The sequence below is a fragment of the Siniperca chuatsi genome, linkage group LG4 (genome assembly GCF_020085105.1).
Source record: "Siniperca chuatsi isolate FFG_IHB_CAS linkage group LG4, ASM2008510v1, whole genome shotgun sequence".
NCBI classification, from domain to species: domain Eukaryota; kingdom Metazoa; phylum Chordata; class Actinopteri; order Centrarchiformes; family Sinipercidae; genus Siniperca; species Siniperca chuatsi.
The window spans coordinates 20485998-20507153 of NC_058045.1; the positions used below are offsets into that span (position 1 = coordinate 20485998).

At 40.2% G+C, this 21156-nt stretch overlaps 2 protein-coding genes across 8 annotated transcripts in view; both read left to right on the plus strand.

Annotated features, from left to right (window-relative positions):
• Positions 1 to 2734, plus strand: LOC122875040 (homeobox protein aristaless-like 4). The gene is made up of 5 exons (XM_044193746.1): positions 1 to 395; positions 502 to 558; positions 658 to 806; positions 1408 to 1521; positions 2092 to 2734. Exons 1-5 carry the CDS (start codon positions 176 to 178, stop codon positions 2260 to 2262), a joined length of 711 nt encoding a protein of 236 aa, XP_044049681.1. The 5' UTR covers positions 1 to 175; the 3' UTR covers positions 2263 to 2734.
• A 580-nt stretch (positions 2735 to 3314) lies between these two features.
• The window catches only part of bicd1a (bicaudal D homolog 1a), a 37277-nt gene continuing 19435 nt past the window's right edge, over positions 3315 to 21156 (plus strand). For 2 of the 7 annotated variants that reach the window (XM_044193749.1, XM_044193748.1), the window contains exons 1-2: positions 3319 to 3899; positions 5940 to 6284. In XM_044193749.1, the coding sequence (XP_044049684.1) occupies positions 3867 to 3899; positions 5940 to 6284 (378 nt within the window). In that variant the 5' untranslated portion in view covers positions 3319 to 3866. Of the gene's footprint in view, positions 3900 to 5939; positions 6285 to 21156 lie in introns of all 7 variants that reach the window. The other 5 variants (XM_044193755.1, XM_044193751.1, XM_044193747.1 and 2 more) reach the window with 4 other exon arrangements.

Genomic DNA, 21156 nt, shown 5'->3' on the forward strand with positions numbered 1-21156 from the left:
TGACAGGAGAGGGAGGACAACCTTACCTTCCTCACCTTGCAGAGAGTAGAGTGCAACAAAGATACCTGAGAGGAGAAGTCAGAGAACAACTGTTAGCCTGAGAAGTGTGCGTAAGAGGAGTTTGGCATATTTTGAACTCCTGGTGAATAATGTCTGTACTATAAAGAGACATCGGATGGTGGGGGATAAACTACTGGAAATGTGGAATAGAGGAGACACAGAGAAAAAGTCCTGCATGGATCAAGAAAGGGAATCTCAGCCACGCAATAAATTAGCCCATTCGATTGAAGAAATACTGAGGAGGCCCACATGTGTCAGAAAACAGAAAAGACTTCATCATAACTGGTCTGTTATCAAGGAAAACACCAGAATATCTAATCAGCTTTCATGTGCGGGTATGTTTTTTTATTACTCTTTTTTTATTCTCCCAAGAGGAGTTGCTACAACACAGTTATCATAAAAATATTCCTGTTAATGTTGGAATTTTCTCTCCACCAAAAGAAACTCCACAAATCAGACCACTTGAAGAGTCTCCAAAAGCCACCGCAGACTGCATGAGTGAGTATTATAATTTAGAAAATAGAAGGAAGAGTTGTTTAGGTGCATGTTTAAATGATGCTGATGATGAAGATGACAGTGACAGTCATTTGTTCACAGGTCAGAGGAAGAAGAGGCAAACGAGGGTCACTTTCACACAGTTCCAGGTGCAGGAGATGGAGAAAGTCTTCCAGCAGACTCACTATCCAGACGCCAACTCCAGAGACCAGTTAGCCTCTCGCCTGCACCTCACTGAGGGCCGAATACAGGTAGGACACATGCAGCGATCATTTGTCATTTATGATAATTAATAATGATAATGACAATTGGTGGTTTGAGTGTATTTGTTTGACTTGTCTGCAGTTGTTTGCCAGACTTTAGAAATGAGCACGTATGCACACTGGTGTCAATGAGTGACAATTTTTGTTTATATGATTTTACCAAGAACTATCATGGCAATATTCAATAACACATTAATGGTTGGTTTGTTTAAATGTTGCAATTTTCAGCATATTAAAATTAAGCAATATTTATGTGATATTATTGTGATACAACAGTAACAATTTAGTTTTCCTTGTCAAACCTGCATCATCATTTTATTCCTTTTATGATGAACTTTGGTCAAATCAACAAACACTGACCACACACCTAATTTATTGCTGACATTGCTATTTAATTGTAAAAACTGGGGTTACTAACAATTCAGTGAATGTCCTCGAACAATAGACTAAATTATACTAAATAGTCATCAGTGGAACAATAGGAATGGTCTTTGGCTTACAAAAGGCATGACCTCCCAAATGATAAATGACACAGTACAGGATAAAAGTGTGTAATATTGATTTGTTTCACGTGTTGTTTGTGCTTTAGATTTGGTTCCAGAACCGCAGAGCCAAATGGAGGAAGGCTGAAACACTGAAGGATATAGAGCTGATGACCAGTCAGCACATACAGTCAGCCAGTCATCCCCTGCTTTATTATGAGGTAATACAAGACCATTCACTTTGTAAATAGTACATATGATATAAGAATAATTTGTTTAAATGCACCATATATTTGTTCATCTCCATTATAGTCCAATATAGCATCTTTCAAACACAAAATGCAGCGAAAAGTGCTTTAGAGAGCTAACAATTTCAACAGCAGTACAAATACGCAAATACTTTTAAAAAGAGGAATGACGTAAAACAATAAGAACAGTTTAAAAAATAAAATACAATAAAATAAAAATGTTTTAATTAAAGTAAAACAGTAATAATAAATGTGTGTGTATAACAGCAACAACAGCACTAATCATTACCATGACCACTTTTACCATCATCCTCAACTTAATAACTGTAAACCAGTAGAGTGCATAATCATATATAAAAAATAAAAACATTTAAAAAGATAGTTGACATTTTGTATTGCAATACATCAAATAAAACAATATGTTTGGACACTGGAAAAGTGGCTAAAGCAGGTATCTAATCAAAAGTGATCATACTGTATGGCCATCACAGGTTAAATCAGGGATTTCTTTGTTGTTTCTTTGACATAACTTCTCTCTCCCAGGTCTTACAGAAGCCCCAGCTGCAGGCAGTGTCCTGGCTGCCATGCTGCTCACCTGAACCCCTTCAATCAAGGCTGTTCCTCAGAGCGACATCACCACCAGCCTCGCTGACCGACATGCATCCCCCAGATCACAGGACTCTGTATTTTGACCCACTGGGGACAGACAGATAGCACCTTCAGTATTCTTACAAATGATAACACTATTGTGTTAAAGTTTTTTAAATTGGACAAAGATCATAATGAGTTTCTGGTGATACACAAAACTACTATGTAATATATAAACTAATAACTGTTTAATTGACATGTTTGCTTTAGTATACCGATATACTTTAATGTTCCGATGAACTGTGTTTTTAATGGTGTTGGGATTGCTGATGGGGTGCTCCCTAGAGGGAATTTAGTATTGTTGCTATTTTTTGTTTTGTTTCTTAGTTTTTCATATGTTATTTTTTGGAAGTGGAAGGTTTTGATTTACTGATCTTTTATCTCTGTAACATGCGCAGCACTAGTGGCCTCCGCCCAGGGACTACAGATAGCAGATAGCATTATCCCTGCTAAATAAACGATAAAGAAATAAGTTGTCAGATGTGTTGTATATACTGTGTTGTCACCCTGAAATAAAGTTTGCATGTTAACAACTGAACAATTTTTTTTCATTTACCAATAAAGTTGACCTTCAAAATGAATATCCAGGCTGGCTACTGAAAGCATTCAGTTGGCTTTCTTTGTAATAAAAGCCATTGTGATAAGTCTGTACTGATGTATTTGTACAAACCAAGGTTTGAGGGCACACGGTACTGCGGTATACAAGAGCTGTGTTTGTGCTGTGTTATTGTGCAGGAGAGCATTTGGATTTTTTCATGACACCACACTTCCTTGTCAGAGATAAGATACACAGCTGCCATAGACTGTTCATCTGTTTGACTTTCTGACAACCTGTCCTTAATTTAGCCTCGTAAGTCGGGGTTATTGGCAGGTCAGCCGGGGAAATTTAGAGCACATGTTATATAGGATCAAAGTGGAAATACCAGCTGAAGGTATAGACAATTACTGTAGATATATGTAAATAATTGTGACTTAAATGAAAAACGTACAAAATACCACGTGTATATGGATGTCTTTATTCTTCTTTATTTATTTTGTTAAACTGATATTACACATTAGGCTACTGTAAATGTATTTCACAACCTTCTCTGTAATAATGTTGCCACTTTACGTACTTTAACTGTTTCTGTTGCTTCCATTCACCTTAAATAGTGATATTGTTCTGTGAAAAGGCTCAAACAATGACATGAACCGCTCACATCCCCTTCTTTCCAAGAAGTGTTATATAGGTAATTTTTCAAATAATTAGCAATTATACAAAAGATAACACAGCATCGCCTTCACTATCAACACCATAACTGATTAAATTTAACAAGCCTCTGAGTAAACTTCTCACCCCGGTCATATGTTCTTTTATTGCATCTGTTTGCTGTGAGATACTTTATCTTAAGCTTGGCTGCAGGGGCGGGGTTAAAGGACAAAAATAGTTGGTGGAGAGCATCAAACAAAAAACCTTGACCACGCTTGTGTAACCATCATTTTATCATAATGTAAGTTACATTATGTTAAGTACCGGACTGGCTTTGAGAGTGAAAGAGGAACTCACATTGACAGGACTCTCTTCACGTATGAAAAGCATGTTGATGCCATGACAGTGAAACAACGAGCACCTCATTGAGCTGTGCTAATATGAGCTCAATTTGAATATAAAAGATTCACAGAGATCAGTAATGGACTTCTGCAGAGTAAATACTACCTCAAGAGTAAGTCTGTTGTTATTTTATGTCTGTATTTCTAGTGGTCAGTAATGCATTTAGATATTTTACTAATGATAATGATGGAAATACAGTATAAAATAAGTATATACAGATTGTTTTCTAATGTTGTAGTCTGACATAGAAAGTTGACTCACATACTGGATGAATAAGATGTTTTGTTTGAGTGCTTCATATACTTTTATCTTTAAAAGTATATGAAGCACAGGTTTGTCTGTGGGGGGTTTGTCCACTTGGGGGCAGCGGAAACAAGTTGGGAACACAATATTATCATCTCCTTTTAAGTTGATATGGTGAACAGTTGCTTATTTACACATCCAGCAGTTATGGAGCAACATTCGCCTTCATTTGGAGTTGTGTTTCTGGCCACCTGGTGAATATTAAGTCCAATATTTACTCTCTTTTAGCTCTGTTTTTGGTCTCCACCAGCTCCTGAGAAAAAATATCTGGCTCTTTAGCTGCTAAATATTAACTCTGTCTGTCTGCCATTTGGTGCTGAGCAGGTAGTGTACAGAGGGTTTTTAGAGCTTTTTTTGCTGAAAACGACACTATGAGAGCGGTGAGAGCAAACCAAAACAAAGTTGTGGGCCAGGCAGCTAAACAAAGAGCTGAAACTCACTGTAAAGCTCCATATAGATGAAGGGAGCTGCAGATTCAGTTGATTATTCTCTGTAGGTTCAGAGCGACCCCTTTCACACTGTTTTCACATTTTTATGTGATACATTGTTATTGTAAAAATATTGATTATAACCACTTTAAGTTTCTCAACACATTTGTTTTTCTAACATATCAGTTGAAAATATATTCAGAATTAAACTAGGCAGAGATGACCTTAGGTATTCGCCAACAGGTGAGCAACTAAAGCTCCCCATCATCCATTTGTGAACATCAAAAAAAGGATTAACTTATAAACTCAAAATGATTAAATTCAATTAGAATATCAGTTTCTTAAAACTAGTGTGACCAAATGAATGTCAAAGCAGTCTCAGTTGTCACTTGGTAGGTCAAAATATGGAATTATAAATCTAACAGTTTTTTAAAAAACTATATCACAGACAATAACGTTTTAAAATGCATTACTGAGCTGTACAAAAGCCATACATTTACAAACAGGAGTAATGTTGGACTGATGTCACCACCATTATTCTAATTTTGAGTTTAGGTTTTCTTTCTGTTTTTCTTTTTCGATTGCTAGCAGAAATTTGCAATATGACTGTGTGTCTATGTCTGTTTATTTCAACATATACTGTCTGTTTATTGTACCAAATATATTCAGTACAACAAACAGAGCTAGATGGCTACAGTAGACAACATGGAGATTACACCCTGAACTCAGTAGACCTTTCTCATGACTAACATCTTGCCTTGTCAGACACAGGTGTAACTAGTAACATTTATTATAGCTGCATTCCATTTAGCAGTTGTTACTGTTATTAGTAACACCTGAACACCTGTGTTTTTCCTGTTATCACAAGTCAGTGTTTGCTGTGAAAGACATACTTTACTAATATACTGTGCATGTTTTTTTAAACTGCAAGAACGAAAAGGAAAGTGGACTGTAAATATATACAGTAACAGCATGGAGGCCTGCAAGCAGAGTCTACTGTGTGAAAACTGTGCATGCGAAGTAAAAGCAGTTCCTTCACATGTCTCAGCAAGAGCATTTATCTTGTACAGATGCGGGTGTGCTACTATTAAAGGATGTGCAAAAGTCTGTGTTCATTCAATAGGATGTGATTGGCTGCAACTAGGATTTTGAGACGTGTACAATTTGCATAGACAGAAAGAAGCTGTGCCTCTAAGCAGCGGACAGATGGCGCCCTTGCACCCATGAATAAGCAGAAATGATGTTTTGCTGAGTGTCACACAGAAGGCAACACTGACCTGGTTTTAAAACGCAAGGCTTCTATCTATCAGCCATTATGCTCGTTTCAGTGTTATTTACCTGCTGTTAGGTGCCGTTGAGGTAAATGTAAATATTCTTTATTTCGTTTTATATTTCCATTGCCTGCCTGCACTGGCTCTCAGGAGAGGGGGCCGGATATTGAGAATCTCGCAGCCTCCGCCCGCCTCTGTGGCTCTGTCCAAAGCGGTGGAGACACGGTGGGAACCGCAGACCGAAAGGGGGACAGACAGAGACACGGAGAGAGAGGGGCGATGGCCGCCGATGGAGGATGCGGGGAATCGGTGGATCAGTACCGGGCCGAGTTGGAGCGGCTCACCCAGGAACTGGCTGAGGCGAACCGGGAGAAGATCAGGGCTGCTGAGTGCGGTCTGGTCGTCCTGGAGGAGAACCAGGCGCTGAAGCAGAAGTATGTAGACCTGGAGAACGAGCAAGAGACTCTCAGGAAGGAGTTGGAACAATTACAGGAGGTAGGCGAAGAGGCTTCTGTTGCTTTCTGACACCGTGGCAAACGCACTGCAGTCAGGTGTGTGTGTGTGTGTGTGTGATCAGCTGCATCGCTCCACCTAACGTTAATATGAGTGATGTCTTGTTTGTTGGTGTTAATATGCATTCAGCGGTTCTGTGGACTCGATTGCCAACCAGAGGGGAGTAGGAACCAGCAGGGGTCGTTATGTGGTCTCCAGGGCAAAATGAGGACTAGTTTGCCATCACATACAATTTTATTTAATTGAAAATCCTCCAATTTTGAGACATATAACAGTGTCTATTTCCATAATGCTAAAGGTTCCATCCTGTATGAATAAGTTATAATCTGAAAATGTGAATAATTGATGCTGTTTCTGTGCAGTGAATGACTACTGGACATTGCACACAATAACATCCCACTCCACCTCCCACACCACTGTAGTTCATTGTTTCAAGATTCCTCCCCTGCATAGCAACAGTCTTTTTTTTTTTTTTTTTGCTATGATTTTGTCTCAGAAATCCCCCAGTAGCCTAATTGGATCTTCAGAGTTGTCCACTACAGTTTGTGTGGTTGATCAGTTGTCCATTGATCTAAATGTCAAGATAAGGATCTCATAAAGAATGTGCAAAGATACAAGGACATCAAGACTTACTGTGAAGATGCTCAGTTCTTAGATCACACACACACACACACACACACACACACACAAAATGCTTTGTTGTTATTGTTCACGTTTCTTGGACTTAAAAAGTCCACATTCCAAAGATTTAAAGTGGAGAGAAGTGCTGTGTGAACCAGACTGAATAATGAATGCTGACTGTGTTCATACATTTAGTCATTAATGCATACATGCATATAGCAAAAAGAAGCAGATGCTGACAAGGCTTCACTGCTCAAGGTCGCTTATGGAGATGCTAGGGAGCCAGCGGAGGAGCTGAAGGCTATGTTTATGTGCAGGTGCGTGTGAGAGACAAAGAAGAGGGATGTTAGCTCTTTGCTGCCAACTTAGAAAGCCTGGTCATTATTTAAACAGTGTCATCTCTAATCATGAGTACACCAGACAGTTTGGTCTAAGATCAAAGTCGCGCAGTCAGAAGAAAATGCTTAAGAAAGTATAAAGTAAATTAGAACTGCAACAATTCGGTCGATTAGTCGATCTACATGAAAATTAATTGGCAACTATTTTTGCAATTGATTTATCGTTTAAGCCAAAAATGCCAAATATTTTATGGTTCTAGGTTCTCAAATATAAGAATTTGCAGATTTTCCTGGTCTTACATTACAGTAAATGAAATATTTATGGGTTTTGGACTGTTCATCCGACAAAAAAAAAGACTTGATGATGTTACATTGGGCTTTAGGATATTGTGATGATCACTGATTATCGATTAATCAAGAAAAAAAGCCCTTTATACAGTGTCTGTTGTCCTTATCAATACCTCAAAATGTGTGAAATCCATGTTATAAAATCCAAATGACTAGCTTCATTACCTCTGTCAACTGAATTTAGAAAGTATAGTCATACTTTATGTCAAGTATTATCAGGGTATCAGGATTATCGGTTACCTGCTAGATCAGACAGTTAAGACCTGTGTTAACTCTGGCTCACATGTAGAGCAATCTAAGCACATTTTCCCCATACTGTATATACGAATTACATTACATCTGCGTGAAAGTGGAAAAACATACCAATTTATCCAGGGGAAACGATTAATCCCTATCTTAGTCTGTAAGTCATAATAACAATAATATTAATAATAACAGAAATACAAATAAAACTTATATTTAACTTATATAGCACATTTTATGCAAAAATTACAACACAATAAGATGAAAAAAACATAAAAAGACAGATGCAGGAAATAGGAGCATTGAAAACAGTCATGTCAGAGATGTAAAATTAGACTCCATAAGTGGGCATTTCTTGTACAGGTGGCTCATCATATATATATATAGTCAAATAAAAAAATAATGAAACCATCGCTCTGCCTATATGACTGGCAGAACTCGTTATGCATGCATGGTTATATAATGTATTTACATCTCCCACTTTCTTCCCAGTGCCCTTTTATTCCACTGCTTGACTAGTTGAGCATTTTGTTTTGACTTGCATGCAGAACCCGAATAATCTTTGTGCAGATTACAGCAGAAAGTTAAAATGAAGAGACAGCCCGATGCAGCCGGCAGCAGAGCGCCGTCCAGCTGATATCTCGCACTTATGTATTATTGGATGGTGGGTGATGTGGCGGAGAATATGACGAGACAAAGAGAAAGAAGCAGAGAGATAGAAATGTTGGCTGTGTAGGAGAGGGGATCAGGTGGAAGGGATGAGTTGGAGAGAGCAGAGGGAAGGAAGACAATGAAAGTGAGAGATATTAGTCGAATGAAAACAAAGTATTTAGACGCCAGAACAGGAAACAAAGACAAAGAGCAAAGAGTCAGACTTTGAAGAGCGCTTTACAGTCTCATATTCCTTCTAAACTTTAAGACACAATAGGCCTATTACACAATTACCAGAAGGGTGGATGTGCTTGCTATAACAGTTTCTGGTTATTTCTCAGTATCAGAGGATCATGTAGTCAATTAACAGGCAATATGGTGCTTTTGTGTTTGTGCCTCTTTGTTAACAGCCCACTTACCATTGCATCATTTGTAAATCCTGTGTAGTAAAACTCAGATTTTCATATTGCTAAAAATGTCAGCTAATCTTTGTATTGATCTGTCAACCGTTCACATCTGCATCCATCGTATTCTCTGCTTCCCTACCTGCCTGCCTGTCTGTCTGTCTCTGCTCTCGCCTGACAAAGGGAACATTTTCCGGAGGTAATATTGCTTCCACAGAAAAACACGTCCCGGTTCCTATCTGTCGGTCGCACACCCCTATGAATATGAGACCGAGTGAGTGCAAACCTGCCACTACAATAACATCACATCACATCATTGCTTCTGGGACTGAGTGGCCTAACTATCTCATAGCGGTTGTTTATTCTTATGAAAGACCAAAAATCCATTACACAGTCTCACCATCCTTTTTTTTTTTGAGAATAGATTTTATCTTCTGTTTCATCCAGTCAGTGTTCAGTTTTCAAAAGCTTTCAACTGATATTGACTTATATCTATATGCTCATAACAGACAACAGACCATATAGAGATTACATTGAGTATATGCCATTGTGTGTGCAGGTGTGTTATGTGCAAACTGGCCAGATTTGCAATGCGTGTTTGCATATGTTCTGTGGTGACACATATGCACGGGTTGTCTGCCCTCAGTCCAAGTCCCAGCTGGTGGAGAACAACTGACTAAAGCACTGCTTGTACTACACACTCTCTCACACACAACTCACAGACTACACACAAAATCCATGCAAGATACTGGTGCCTCAGCGGCTGTAATACTGGACTAATTTAATCTTGCTGTACCAAATTTGGCACATTTGTATCTGGCTATATTTAATAGCAGCCACAATGAAAACACAAGGCCATGATGATGATTATAAGAGCAAACAGACCAACATCCTCCAGTGGAAATTTGGGCTGCAACTAACGGTTATTTTCATTATTGATTAATCCTCCGATTATTTTCTCCTCTCACAATTTCCCAGAACCTAAGGTGACATTTTCAAATAGCTTATTTTGTTCGACCAGCTGCCCAAAACCCATTGAGATTCATTTCTGCAAATTCTCCCACTTGAATTTTTTTGGCATTCTTGCATGAAAAATTACTTAAACTATTAATCGATTATTAAAATAGTTGTCGAATAATTTTCTGTTAATCAACTAATCGAATAATCAACTAATTGTTTCAGCTCTAGTGGAAATATGGCACTGCAAATCTAAAATACAGACAAAGATGTGTCTAAAAATTCCTCATGGCCTCTTTGGTAGTATTCTCAATTCATAAATGAAAAAAAAACATGGCAAACTAATATTTCCTTGACATGAAATGGTTTTCTGTTGATCTTAAAGCTTTTGCAAGTAAATTCAAAGTTGGTGCTGGTCATCAGTGCAGTGTTTCTCTTATTATTTGCACAGTACATTCTTCAGAAAAAGCTGCATGCATCTCTTTGCTGTCTGCAGGGCCCCAGCAGAAATTGGATGCTAAAAGCGTGTTTTGGCTCTGAAAGCAAGAAGTGTTTGCTTGTCCCTTTCTCTCCTATGTATTTTCCCTTCCCCGCCTTTCTCTCTGCCTGCTGGCCCGATCACTCTCTCCTTCTTTGTACCCCTGCCTGTGCATGTACTGTATCTCTGGACAGCTGCCCAAGCAGTGACGGAGACACCATTACCCCATGGTTCTGGCTTGTTAGTGCTGTCTCTGGGCAGATCCACCTCAGATAGGACACAGGAAGAGGCGAAAGGAGGAGGATGCCACCACTGTAGAGTGGGAAGAGCAGTGTGTTCATATGGCTTACAGTGATGTTTTCATCACACTGTCAACTTGAAGACTTGAAATCGACTGTAGATTAAGAGCACTGGATAAAGTCATTTTATGCCATTCCCATTATTTTTGTTCAATTAAATGATTTGATTATTTTTCTGAAAATGACCCTGTACCCACTAATTTGGAAGTTAGTCTCTTGAGTCATTCATACAAAGAAAAAAATCTTTTCACTTTGAACATCTCTGCAACTCATAGGTCTGAGGAGGAGAGTGAAAAATAGGTTAAGTCATTTCAGCTACTGTCATAACTCATCCTTTCAGCTCTTTTAAATTACAAGTCTGCAGAAGAATTGACATTTGGGATAAGATGTGAACAGGCAATTCTCAGGTCAGTTCTGTTCTCAAGGCTTTAGTCTGTGAAAGATGCCAAAATAAATCTACATCAGATTCTTCACATGGCAACTTGAAATACCTAAAAAGAAAGATTCACTCATGATTCATCAGGTTAGCATGAAATCTTCAGCTTCAAGACTGCGTTTCTATGTTTCTTGCAGCTGTGTAGTCATCCCTCTCCTTTACACTATTCTTGGCAGTGTCTGCAGGCATTCACCATGTATGACTTAGAGTATTTGCTGCCATTGAACTTGAAAATTGCAGTAAACATAAAACATTTTTTGGTTTTGTCAGAGATTTGGTTTTATTTAGTGTGTCTGCTGTGCAAAGCACAAGAGCACACATTGTTACGCTCTGCTTATGGTCAATCACTTGACACCCATAGGGAGAAATGGATGCCTCTGACAGGAAATACTGTAATCCCTCAAAGTGAGTTTTACAAACATTATTGTCTTTATGTTAAAGGAATAGTTTGGCACTTTAGGAAATACACTCATTCGCTTTCTTGCTGAGAGTTAGGTGAGAAGATTGAAACCACTTTCATGTCTTTTTGCTAAATTTGAAGCTAGAGCCAGCAGCATGTTAGCTTAGCTTAGCATAAAGACTTTCTCAGGCGTGAGGAATGACTTCTTGGAGTCACTTACACAACAAATAAGATGTGTTACTTAGTGAGCTTTAGAGGTTCTGTGAGGTGGATTTTTGTACGTTTAGACAGAACCAGGCTAGCTGTTTCCCCCTGCTTCCAGTCTTTATGCTAAGCTAAGCTTACCCCTGCTGCCTCTAGCGTCATGTTTAGCGTACAAACATGAGAGTAGCATCAATCTTCTCATATGACTCTAAAAAGCATATTCCCAAAATGTCATACTTTAAGGGTACCTTCCTTAGCCAGGACAATAATAACAAGGACAATATTACGATTGTGTCACCAACACAAACTTTATGTTAAAAATTATTTCTTAAAAACTTGAAACAGATGACACTGCAAGTGTTCTTTGCTTTTGGAAAGCCTGGTCTGGTCCTGGTGCGTTGTCAAAATAACATATTTTCTCATGTGGCATGTAAGTATGTTATAATAGTGCATTATTCTCAAGGGCCAGCTGTCAAATTCACACACACTTAAATTACTGTAGGTGATTGATTTGCTGTCAGTCCATTCCCTCTGGGATTTCCTCCACAGTAACTATCTGCATAAGTCAAGCTGATATCATGCGACTGCTCGGTCATCAGGGACCAGTGATGAGGGTGTGAAGCTGTTGCTTGACTTATCCTTGTTATGGTGTGTCAAACAGGAAAATTCAATGGAATATGACTCAAACGAAGATTAGCAGGTAGAGCTGGTGTAGATCAGTAATTTTATTAACAAAAGAAGCCTTACACTGAATTGGCAGGCAAAAGCAACTCTCAGCAGGTAAGCAGTCCAAAACAGAAACACAAGTCCAACGGTGAGCAGGCAAAATCCAAAATCCACAGACAGGCAAGGTTCAAAATAAAACAGGAAATAACAGAACACAAGCCCAAAACCATGACAATCCTCCTTCAGAATGAATTATGAAGACCAGTGAAGGACCTGTGCAAAGTCACACTGGTTCACAAACCTTCTGTGTCTCATACAACAAGGAGCAGCACAACCAGAATATATTAGAGATGAGGCATTACATTTTCAAAAGTGTTTAACATATTTTCCTCACCAACTGTTAACTGCTGCAGTTACATTACTAGTGAATTGTAGCACACAAGACTATGAAGCAGCACAGTTGCTAATGTTAGGTGTTAGGCAGGACACATCTGGCGTTTTTTCTTTGAGGTGGTGAATCAACATTGAATATAAGGATTAGCAAAACTTGAATACTTATTAACTTCTTTAAAAAAGCTCCCTGGTGTGTTTGACCGGGTGTCCGATTCAGGGACAATGTTCACGAAAGAGAGCAGCTGTGGTTGTAAATCAATCTGTCCTGAGTTGGGAGAAAGAACACTTTACAGGTTTCTCTCCCCTCTCCTCCTCCTTCCCCTCCTTTTTGCTCCTCTTTTACATGAGCTGGGGTTCGAGGAAGGGCAGTAAACATGGATGGAGTGGCTGAATCAATAGCTCATGAGATGGTGTTGTTCCCTTCTTTCGGTTGTGCTCTACACCATGAGCTCACCATCCCCCTCCTCATCTCCTGTTGCGCTCCCCCTCATGATCACTTCCTGGAGTGAAGTGGGCCTTATGCATCGATTGCTGCTCTGTGTGGTGAAAATGTATCATGTCTGAGCAACACTGCGCACTATTGTGTGTACTGTAGTGTGCTTTGTGGAAATCCGTGCATGTTGGTGAAACACATCTGACAGATTCCATGTCATTTCTTCAAAGTGGATCATACAGAACAGCTGTTGAATCAGTCACGTACAAAGCTTTTATAAGAAACGAAAATGAAAGAATGGTGTCTTTGTTGTGTCATCTGGAGTGTAGCCATTAATTAATGTATTGTTCCTTCAGTTTAAATGATATTGGTGTTTGGAGGAAAGAACGTATGCTCTGCTGATGATCATAATACATTTCACGCTGTAGGTTTGGTGGTGTTGACCTGTGACCCCAGCAAAAGGCTCATGGATGCAGTCGAGCATATAGATAAGGACCTGCCTGCCCTTGTGATTGGCCTCTGGTGTTTTATATGGGGGTGGTTGATATTTGTGTGTTTTTGACCTGAAGCGAAGGTCATTTGTCTTTGTAGTTGAGTCACACATCAGGACCACTTTTCCTGCATCTGTCTCCTGTGTCTGTATGTGTAGCAGGGGAGGTTTGGCGGGGGGGTTGGGTGTGCCGATGTTGTGATTGAGACCAGAGAGAGAGGGGCGGCAGGATGGTCTCTTTATTGTTTCAGGTTTTTATGGTCGTGTTGATTTGTTGGAGAAGAGAGAAGGAAGAGGGAAAGTGGGGAATGGTCTCTGTATATAGAATGATTTAGAATGTGTCAACAGAAAAAGACTACATGATTTGGCCAAGTAATTTAAATATGAGCCTTATTCTTTTCTTTTGTCCCTGTTTGTGAAACCTCATGATCCTCTCATGAAAGAGAACAGAACTTAATGAAGCTGTTCTCTCTGCATAGACCCTTCAGGCCAGCCCAGCCCTGCATAGATTCTGTTTTTCAGAAAGCTCCTTTTTGCTGCAGTGAAATACAGTAGTTGGTGAGAGGGAAGAGGGAACAGGACTCCCCTGCCTGCAGGCTGCTATATTGATTAGTCGTCTACTTTAGCTGTGTGTGCTGCAAACACTGAAAGCATAGCAAAAGAAGCAGCCTGTCCTCTCACAAGGAAAACTTTAGTTTTTACAACCCAAATGTCTTCCTTGTGTGAATTTAAGAACTATGGTTGTGCCATTTGCTGTCTATATTTATTGTTACTGTTCACATGAATTGATTTTTTTCTCACAAATCAGTATTTTAAAGCATCACTGACTTCAGTTTTTCTGCCTTGGTTGTGTCTAGACAGAGCAATTTAGTTTCAGCTCCAGTCTTCTCTCATGCTTATCATCTCTGCATGCCAGGGCAAGAGAAGCCTCCTATCTAGATGACCAGAGGCCATCATATCCAGTAACGATGTAGAGCAAGAACGAGCATGATCTTCTGAAGTTCCTGCCTATCCCCCCCCTCATCACAATTACAGTGCACATACTCACTGGCATTCATGAGCATGTGTACACCCAAACATGCACTTATAATGGCTGTGTAACACAGAATCAGGGTCAGAGGATCTGTCTTTGTCACTTCTACTCTGTTGGGGGATGCATAGGATTAGGCAGGTATTAAATCATCCCCTAGTTAACCCACTTAATTAACCCTATCCTCCATCACAAGAGAGCTGATGTCAAGTTAGGTCATGAAACTATATATATTATATTACTAACTACATAAAAAAAAAAAAAAAAACTTCGCCCTTCACCCTCCGGGTGGTCTCATCCTTCGAGCTCGGGTCCTCTACCAGAGGCCTGGGAGCTTGAGGGTTCTGCGCAGTATCTTTGCTGTTCCCAGTACTGCGCTCTTCTGGACCGAGATGTCTGGTGTTCTTCCAGGGATCTGCTGTAGCCACTCCTCCAGTTTGGGGGTCACTGCCCCGAGTGCTCCGATGACCACGGGTACCACTGTTGCCTTCACCTTTCAGGCCTTCTCCAGCTCTTCTCTGAGCCCTTGGTACTTCTCTAATTTCTCATGTTCCTTTTTCCTGATGTTGCCATCACTTGGTATCGCCACGTCAACCACAACAGCTTTCCTCTGCTGTTTGTCAACCACCACGATGTCAGGCTGGTTCGCCATTACCATTCTGTCAGTCTGGATCTGGAAGTCCCACAGGATTTTGGCTCTGTCATTCTCTACCACCTTTGGAGGTGTTTCCCACTTTGACCTTGGGGTTTCCAGTCCATACCCAGTGCAGATGTTCCTGTACACTATGCCAGCTACTTGGTTATGGCGCTCCATGTATGCTTTTCCTGCCAGCATCTTACACCCTGCAGTTATGTGCTGGATTGTCTCAGGGGCCTCTTTGCACAGCCTACACCTTGGGTCTTGTCTGGTGTGGTAGATCTGGGCCTCTCAGGGCCTGCTCCTGTGCAGCCATGATGAGTGCCTCTGTGCTGTCCTTCAATCCAGCCCGCTCTAGCCATTGGTAGGACTTCTTGATATCAGCCACTTCAGTTATGTTCCGGTGGTACATCCCGTGTAGGGTTTGTCCTCCCATGATGGTCCTTCCTCCAGCACGTCTTCCTCTGTTCCCCATTGCCTGAGACATTCCCTGAGCACGGCATCTGTTGGGGCCTTATCTTGGATGTACTTGTGGATCTTGGATGTTTCATCCTGGATAGTGGCTCTCACACTCACTAGTCCACGGCCGCTTTCCTTACGGCTAGCGCACAGTCTCAGGGTGCTGGATTTGGGATGGAACCCTCCATGCATGGTGAGGAGCTTTGCGTCTTAACGTCTGTGGTCTGTATCTCTTCCTTTGGCCACCTTATTATTCCCGCAGGGTATCTGATCACTGGCAGGGCGTAGCTGTTTATTGCCTGGGCCTTGTTCTTGCCATTGAGCTGACTTCTTAGGACTTGCCTTACTCGTTGGAGGTATTTGGCCGTTGCCGTCTTCCTTGTTGCCTCTTCGAGGTTGCCATTTGCCTGTGGTATTCCAAGGTACTTGTAACCGTCCTCAATGTCTGCTATTGTTCCTTCTGGGAGTGAGACCCCTTCTGTGTGGACTACCTTCCCTCTCTTTGTCACCATTCGACTGCACTTCTCAAGCCCGAATGACATCCCAATGTCAGAGCTGTAGATCCTGGTGGTGTGGATCAGTGAGTTGATGTCCCGCTCGCTCTTAGCGTATAGCTTGATGTCATCCATGTAGAGGAGGTGACTGATGGTGGCCCCGTTCCTGAGTCGGTATCCATAGCCAGTCTTGTTGATTATTTGGCTGAGGGGGTTCAGACCTATGCAGAACAGCAGTGGGGACACACACACATATATATATATATATATATACTCTGTCTTTTTATTAATCAGTGCCTTCCTCATCATATATATATATATATATATATATATATATATATATATATATATATATATATATATATGTTGTTGTGGGCCTAGAAGTTTCTGAAAAATGCTGAAAAAGAATGTAATAGACCAGAGAATTAAAGTGACAAAGGGGCCTGTCATTTTTGTTGTATGATCCACAGAGCAATTAATTTCATTATCACTTAGTCAATTATTTTTTCTTTTATTTATCAATTAATCTTTTATTCTATAAAAGAAAAAAGAAGCAAGAAAATAGAGAAATTTTCCATTACTATGTCCCAGAGCCCACATATATTCAATTTACAATAATATAAGACAGAAATGCAGCAAATCCTCAGATTTGAGAGTTGGAATCGGCAAATGTTTAGCCACGCTGAGAGGGATAGCAATGTAGGTCTGTCGGTCGTTCGGTTGTTCAGTCCACCAGTTTGGTCCAGATGAAAATATCTCAACAATTATTATATGGGTTGCCATGGCATTTTGTACAGATATTCATGGTCCCCAGAGGTTGAATCCTAATGTATTTCCTAATCCCCTGACTCTAGCACCACCTAATTAGCAAATGTTAGCATGCTAACATGCTGAACTAAGATGGTGAACATGGTAAACATTATACCTTTTAAACATCAGTTAATAAGTTCATATTGTCATTTTGAGCATGTTAACATACTGATGTTACCATTTAGCTCAACGCACCACTGTGCCTAAGTACAGTCTCACAGAACCACTAGCATAGGTGTAGACTCTCAGTCTTGTTGTTTGATAAATGACTTAAACAACATCATTTCTTTTGAGAAGAAATACTTAGAATTCTAGCTAGAGAAGAGCTAGAGCTAGAGAAAAAGTATGATGAGAAGGAACAAAAACGTTTGGACATAAAAAAAAGGATAAAAACAGAGAGGAGAGAGCATAGTAAAGACTTCCATGTGCCTGATGAAGTGCTACCGCTGACGTTGCCTTATTAGTAGCCTGTTTCAACGGCAGTTTGCCCGGCAGTATACTGTACAAAGATTCCCACAGGTCTGCGGGCTTGGCATGGAGGCTGTCCTGTGGCTGCACAAAAGCACTGAGTCACCCAGGGGCCCCATGTGTCAATACCAAGAGGGTCACTGCGTGCTGGCTAGCCTTTCCATTGTAGCCTGTGTTTGTCTGGTGTGGCTAAGTCCTCTTTATCAGCAGAGACCCACAACAGAGAGGGGAGACAATGTTATCAGTTGAATCTGTCTCCTCTCTCTCCCTCTCTCTCTCTCTCTCTCGTGTGCCTCAGAATACCAATCAGCCTGTGAGCTTTCAAACACCTCTGTCTTTTTATTAATCAGTGCCTTCCTCATTACACTCGTCCAAGCTCAGTGTCCCTCATGAATTTTTTTCTTTAATCTTAAATTCCTTGTCCCATGGAATACTTCTCCCACTTAGTCAAACAAAGGGATGGAGGACTAGAGGAAGGAGGGAGGGAGGGAGGGAGGGAGGTGAGTGGGTTGAGCTCCACACTTCCTACATTAGCGCTCTAATTCTTCTTCACCCCAGGCAAGTCCCTGAACACTTGACTGACTGAGGAAACTCAGAGCATAGTTAAGGATCAGAATGGAAATGGTCTATTGTCATTTAGGAGGATTATGATAGAGGGAGAAACCACTTAAAGGATTCTGGACACAGATGGATAAAAATGAAAACATTTGACCTTTGAGAGATTAGTAGAAAGAGCAGAAATAAATAGGAAAAGATTCAAGAATAGAGGAAGTTACTAAAATAGTAAAATAGGCCATTTGTACTGCTATGTTAGACCTAAGGGATCATGATCACTGAAATCTTTCACTTAGCCTTGTTTGTTCAGTTAATTTAGTGTTCAGATCTGTGAGCCTCAGTGAATCACTGTGTTTATCAGGTTGTACCCTGAGGGAGAGAATATGTCTGGGACACAGCTTTACCGTATTGCAGAGGCACATTTACTCACTCATATAGTTACACACCTTCAGACACAAAAATACCCACTCTGGGCTGCAGTGTCTTTAAATTGTTATTTGGCTGCAGCACACCTGCCATGAGATAGCGTGAAAGGCTGTAACACTGAGGACACACTGACAGTAAATGTTAAAGTATGTGTGGCTGAGAGTGTAAAGTAGAGGACGATGCACATCAGATGCTGTATCTCTCACAGTTAGGCTGAACTTTGGAAGCTGATTTTCCTTTTCAGCTCATGTAAAAACAATGGGTAGATTATATCTATATCCTATAGTAAACTGGATATTTTTGGGTTTTGAAATATTAATCAGACTAAACAAGACATTCAAATATGTCAACACGGGGTTTGGGAAACATTTCTTGACCTGCAGTACTTTGCTTTATCTGTCTTTTATATTTCTGCTATGTTTATCGTTTTGCACCAAAATACCAAAGCAAATTCCTTGTATGTGTAAACCTACTTGGCAATAAAGCTGATTCTGATTAATTAATCAAGTCTTTCTTTCTTGCTTGCTTTCTGTCTGTCTTTCCTTCTTTGTTTCTTTCTTTTATTTCTTCCTTCCTTCTGTCTGTCTGTGTCACAACACTCACAGGGCACTCTGCATTAAATCCTCGTCTCCTCCCTCTCAGTGCGTTTTTTATTTTCCATTCCAGCCTGGTGGCACTTGTTCTCTCTACAAATGAATGGCAGGAGTCGTAATACCAGTGAAGTGCATGTTCAAGTGTGCCTGTAGCCATGTTTTTTGAATATGTATTTGTGTGCTGGAATGGCCTAAAGGGTAGGCCATGTGTTTTTGTGGTTGACTTGCTCAGGAACTCCTGCAGGGCACATTACAAAGCAGGGAGAAAGCTACATATGACACAGTTACAGCTGGCACAGTTTGTTAGTGCTCTAATGTTTGTTTGTTTTTATCTCTGCTCACATTGAACAGAGCTTCCTTTTTATTGGTAAAGCATAAAATCCTTTTTATATTGTGACCCCTATCTTACAAAATGTCTTTTAGATCAGATGCAGAAAAAAATTAACATCGTAGAAGACATAATGGCTTGTCATCGACGCAGCAATGGCAACAGGAGGAGAGGAGAGGAGAATGTAAGGATGGATTTGAGGAGAAAGAATAGGAAATAAAGAGTCATTTGGGATCCAGCAAACAAATCTTACGCCCAGCTGCCTCTCTGTCTACCAGTTCAATGTCCGTTCAGCCAGCCCCACACTGAGCACACATACACCAAGTGATAGGCAGTCTGGGAAATAATCCAGGCATCTTTCTTATCATGAGCAGACTTGAGCCAAATTGAATCACTTTAACAAACTGCATCTCTTTAACTAAACACAGCCTGTCCTCTGGCAGACTTTTAAGCTTCACATAGCACGTACTGCGCACATTGTGTTGGTGAGAAAGCGACAGATGTGACACTATCGTGGATTTAATGTAACTGGCAGGGATTTTCCACTATAAAGCACATTAAGGCATTTCTTTCAGCTGTTATCCTGCATTATAGATATTTTTTTTTATTCAAGGGTCAGCATAATAGCATATTGTTATCAGATGAATAATAGGCCTCACTGCACTAAATAGCATTTCAGTAGGGAGGAGCAGAAAGCAGGGTGATTCACATTTACCCTGCTTACAATGCTTAAATGGTGCAGCAGAGCATGCCTAGGCACTTAGCATGATAATAATAAACTATAAACATCCCTGTTAATTCAGAGGACTCCTGGTGGCTTAAAGCACAAAAACACACCCAAAGCAATTCCTGTACTGTAGCTTCCACTTTTAAACTTTACTTTTAGTAGGCTAATTGTATGCATTACAGTATCTAGTGATCATTATGTAATTTCAACTTCACAAAGGACAATACGCTTAATAACGTAATTACTTCTAATCATCTTGTTTTATTTGTTCATTTTGTTAGTGTGACTGACCTCCATTCTTGCTGGGCTGTGATTACCCAGCTTCCCCTCGCTTGTGAAAATGTGCTTGTGTGTTTTTATAGATGACAGATCTCTTGACTTGGCACTTTTCCCTGTGGCTGAGATGCACATGGGTACGCGTCTGTGTCCTTGTTAAAGGGCGAAGTATGCTGGGTCCCATAAATCTACTCCAGTGGCTCATCATGAATATGGGTTTTAAGTACATCAGAGTTTTTTTAGGATACCAAACTAAACTGAAAAGAAATTGTATGTATTAAACTTTCTTTAGCCTCACTGAGTGGGTGTCTGCCTAACTTTTGTGTGATGCTTAATAACTTCCATTTAAAGGGGCACTCCTCAGATTTTACACATCGAGTTTACTCGTCATGAAGAGTACTACTCAACCTGTGCAAACAGTTGTGTAATGTCTTCTCTGGCCAAGAAGGGAACTTTCTAAGATTTGAAAAAAATGACCCTGGTGATGTCATTGTAATGTCATCAGGGTTATCTCAGCTTGGGCTTGAGAACATTTTTAACAGAAAGCCTGAGTTACACACAGGAGGTGTGTTGTTTTTAAAAAGTGGGCTTTTGCTATTGGGTTGCATTATGGAAAATGTAGGATCCAGTGGGGTTTTTTTTGTTTGTTTCACCCATACTAGAGACTAAAGTTCAGGATATGTCGGTCTC

What these genes read in the sequence shown, in the direction of transcription:
- LOC122875040 (XM_044193746.1), top strand. Translation starts at nt 176, where the DNA reads ATGGTGGGGGATAAACTACTGGAAATGTGGAATAGAGGAGACACAGAG. An exon ending in AGCCACCGCAGACTGCATGA is followed by an intron (nt 559 to 657) that starts GTGAGTATTATA and finishes ATTTGTTCACAG; the next exon opens with GTCAGAGGAAGAAGAGGCAA. An exon ending in ATCCCCTGCTTTATTATGAG is followed by an intron (nt 1,522 to 2,091) that starts GTAATACAAGAC and finishes TCTCTCTCCCAG; the next exon opens with GTCTTACAGAAGCCCCAGCT.